Source organism: Lissotriton helveticus, chromosome 8 (genome assembly GCF_964261635.1).
Source record: "Lissotriton helveticus chromosome 8, aLisHel1.1, whole genome shotgun sequence".
In the NCBI taxonomy this organism is placed as follows: Eukaryota; Metazoa; Chordata; class Amphibia; order Caudata; family Salamandridae; genus Lissotriton; species Lissotriton helveticus.
In genome coordinates this window covers 1,576,789,098-1,576,792,337 of record NC_136069.1, presented here as the reverse complement: position 1 = coordinate 1,576,792,337, position 3,240 = coordinate 1,576,789,098, and the positions used below count along the sequence as shown (strand labels likewise).

General features: G+C 40.2%; 1 protein-coding gene across 1 annotated transcript; it reads left to right on the top strand.

Moving 5' to 3' along the window:
• The first annotated feature begins 610 nt into the window (after positions 1-610).
• LOC144773945 (olfactory receptor 6N1-like) lies at positions 611-1,567 on the top strand. The gene has a single exon (XM_078659000.1). The coding sequence runs from the start codon at positions 611-613 to the stop codon at positions 1,565-1,567; it is 957 nt and encodes a 318-aa protein (XP_078515126.1).
• The last annotated feature ends 1,673 nt before the right edge of the window (positions 1,568-3,240 follow it).

The window sequence follows — 3,240 nt, the reverse complement described above, 5'->3', positions numbered from 1 at the left end:
AGTACTCTGGTTGATTTGCAAGCCCCTGTTGTGGTGAATGGATGACGCTTATCAGGCCCTCGCGCGGAGCCTCAGCAGAACGCCTCCGCCATCATGGCTGGCTAAGCCACTTCCCCAATATTTTGTCTCAGTTAAATGTAAGTTTTGGTCTTAAGTTAAACTTAAGACAAACTTAGGTTTAACTAAGACAACATCCTAACTTTATGACTTTTGGTATTCTCAAAGGGAATTTAGGAGTAGTAATGTTAGGATTTTGTCTCAGTTAAACTTAAGTTTTGGTCTTAAGTTCAACTAAGACAAACTTAAGTTTAACTGAGACAAAATCCTAAGTTTACTATTACTAAATGCCCTTTGTGAATACCAAAAGTCGTAAAGTTAGGATTTTGTCTCAGATTATTTTTGTGAATCGGGCCCTTAGCAGCTAACATATATTGAGAGCACAATTTTGATTTACCACATTACTAGTCATTGTTGTTGAGGATGAAATAGTGAGGAGATGCAGGATATCTTTCTCCCTTCAACACGTACTTATCTTTGTCATCCTAATATCATAAAACTAATCTGTGATATGTGACTACACGTTTCTGTTTCAGATGCCACTCACACATGAATGGAAGTCAGGAAAGTCTACCAACAGACTAATGTCTCAGTAACTGAGTTCATCCTATTTGGGTTTCCAAGTCTGCAGAATTTTCATGGTTTGCTCTTTGGGATTTTTCTCCCCATCTACCTTCTAACAGCAACAGGTAATGGGATTGTATTTCTTCTCACTAGCCTCGATCATAAACTTCAAACCCCCATGTACTTCTTCGTCAGTCACCTCTCCTTCTTGGATCTGAGCTTCTCCACAGTGACTGTGCCAAAGATGTTGGCCAAGTTTTTAATGAACAGCAACTCCATTTCCTTTAGTGGCTGTTTCTTGCAAATGTACATTTTTCTTTCTCTGTGTGCTACAGAATGTTACCTGTTGACTGTGATGTCTTTTGATCGCTATTTTGCCATTTGCCAACCTCTCCAATATGGCACATACATGACTAGAAAACTTTGCATTGAGCTTGCTGTTCTTTCCTGGATTGGAGGATTCCTCGCCCCCTTCATACAAGCAGTTTTAGCCTCAAGACTGCCCTTCTGTGGACCAAATGTGATTCATCATTACTACTGCGACCACCCACCCCTGCTCCATCTGGCCTGTGCCGACACATCCCTCAACGTTGCCATAGGTTCCACCATTAGTTTCCTCATAATAAGCTCATCATTTTTTCTTATTCTAATTTCTTACATTAAAATCATGTTGTCAATACTGAAAATTAGTTCACCCGGGGGTAGAAGAAAATCATTCTCTACCTGTGCTTCTCATTTAATTGTGGTAAATATGTTTTACTTGCCAATCATTTTCATGTACATTCGTCCTGCTGCATCCGTTGTTTCTGAGGTAGACTCACTCGTTGCTATTCTGTATTCTGTGTTAACACCCATGCTCAATCCTATGATATACACCTTGAGGAACAAAGACATCAAGGACGCATTCAGGAGGAAGCTCAATACTTTCATCTTCTCTCTAGTTTGATTCTTTATATGTTTAAATTGGCGACTCTAACATGTCTGAGCCTAGTGTTGATCCATGTAGTTCCACATATATAGTGAAAGAGATGTGAATAAATCCACAGGTGGGCGAAGCTCGCATCATTCTGTATAGCGTAAGCATGCAAAATTACCTAAAAATTCCATGTGATTATGTGAGAACAGTAATTCTGAATTGAGCACTATTTCTGTAGCGCACAAATTGACGTGGGGATGCATTTTGTACTAAGAAATAGTGCTAAATGCAACAGATTTGGAATAGTGAGCACAAGCAGCAGCTCACGCTCGGTAAATATGCACTTAAGGTAGGATTTTCCCCCAAGTGACGCTCAGCATTTAGTGATGTTTCCTGGAGACAGCCATGGCAACGCGGGCTTTACACCGCACTGCCATTACGACGACGCTGCCATCACAACGCATGTTGTTACAACAACTTGTGCTGGTTGGCGCGAGATACTAAGGAATAGTAGATTTACTATTCCAACACCTTCCCTACTGTTGCATAGGCTGGAGTTGGAATAGTAAATCATACTATTCCAAAACCCAGCGCCTACAGCGCAAGTCGTTGTAACGACTTGCGTTGTAATGGATGCGTCGTAATGGCAGCGGGGTGTAAAAGCCCGCGTTGTCATGACGTACATCCGATATTTCCTTAGTGCAAAATGCACCCTTGCATCGAAAATGGACACGAGAATGCATTTCGTACTAGGAAAATAGCACTAGCTGCAACAGAAAATAAATAGCAATGCTAGCAGTTGCTCATGCTTTCTACATGTGCTCTTGCAGTAGAATTATTCCCCCAAATTGCTCTTAATGATGTAAGGGGGAATAATCTCATTATTTTCAGTAATAGCACGTCAAAGAGTAACACAGAACTACAGAAATTGCTCCAATTACTCCGGTGGAATTAAAATGACTCCTGGTCTTAATAAATCTACTTCCAGTAGTGGGCAGTGTCTGGTCACTGCTGAAATGGACTGTGAATTTGTGCAAAACTACAAATGTTTTAGGTGATTACCTTCGAAAACATTTGAAATGTCACAGGACCGTAAATTGCTTACGTGTGTACAGGAAGGGGGGTTTCTAAGAATAACCAGTTAAGCAGGGCACTTGCCCCGCTAATATGCCAGTCGAGTATAGACACATGCATATTTTCTGAGGTGAACATTTATTTCACCAGAACTATTGATCTGTAGACCTAAAAACGTTTGTGAATTTCTGAAACCTATAAATCTGCACCCAACAGTGACCAAAGACATGTTTGTGGGTACATATTTAAGACTTTCTTTAATAATCCCTATTTATTTTTTGCACCTTCTTCTCTCTGGAATGTTTGAGTTATGCATGAAAGGGCACCATATAATATAGGATGCCTCTCAGCTCCAGAATGAGCTTTTGAATATATCCAGTGAAAGTTTCTGTTGTTTGAAGATATACAATGTCTAAAGTCCAGAAAATATGCTAAGGTGGCATGTGTAGGCAGAGCTCTAAGGAAGTGGAAAATAAACTGTTTGGAATGACCTAAATGTCATTTTAGATGTTGCCCTGCACAAGATGTTGTCATTCAGCAAATACATATATACAGGGAAGTGCTTGGGTTGAACACCTTCAGCCATTGCTTCATGAAAGTGTCATTTACATTTTGGATCAGCTCCAGAA

Excerpts from the sequence above, each read along its gene's own strand:
- LOC144773945 (XM_078659000.1), top strand. The coding sequence starts at position 611 with ATGGAAGTCAGGAAAGTCTACCAACAGACTAATGTCTCAGTAACTGAG.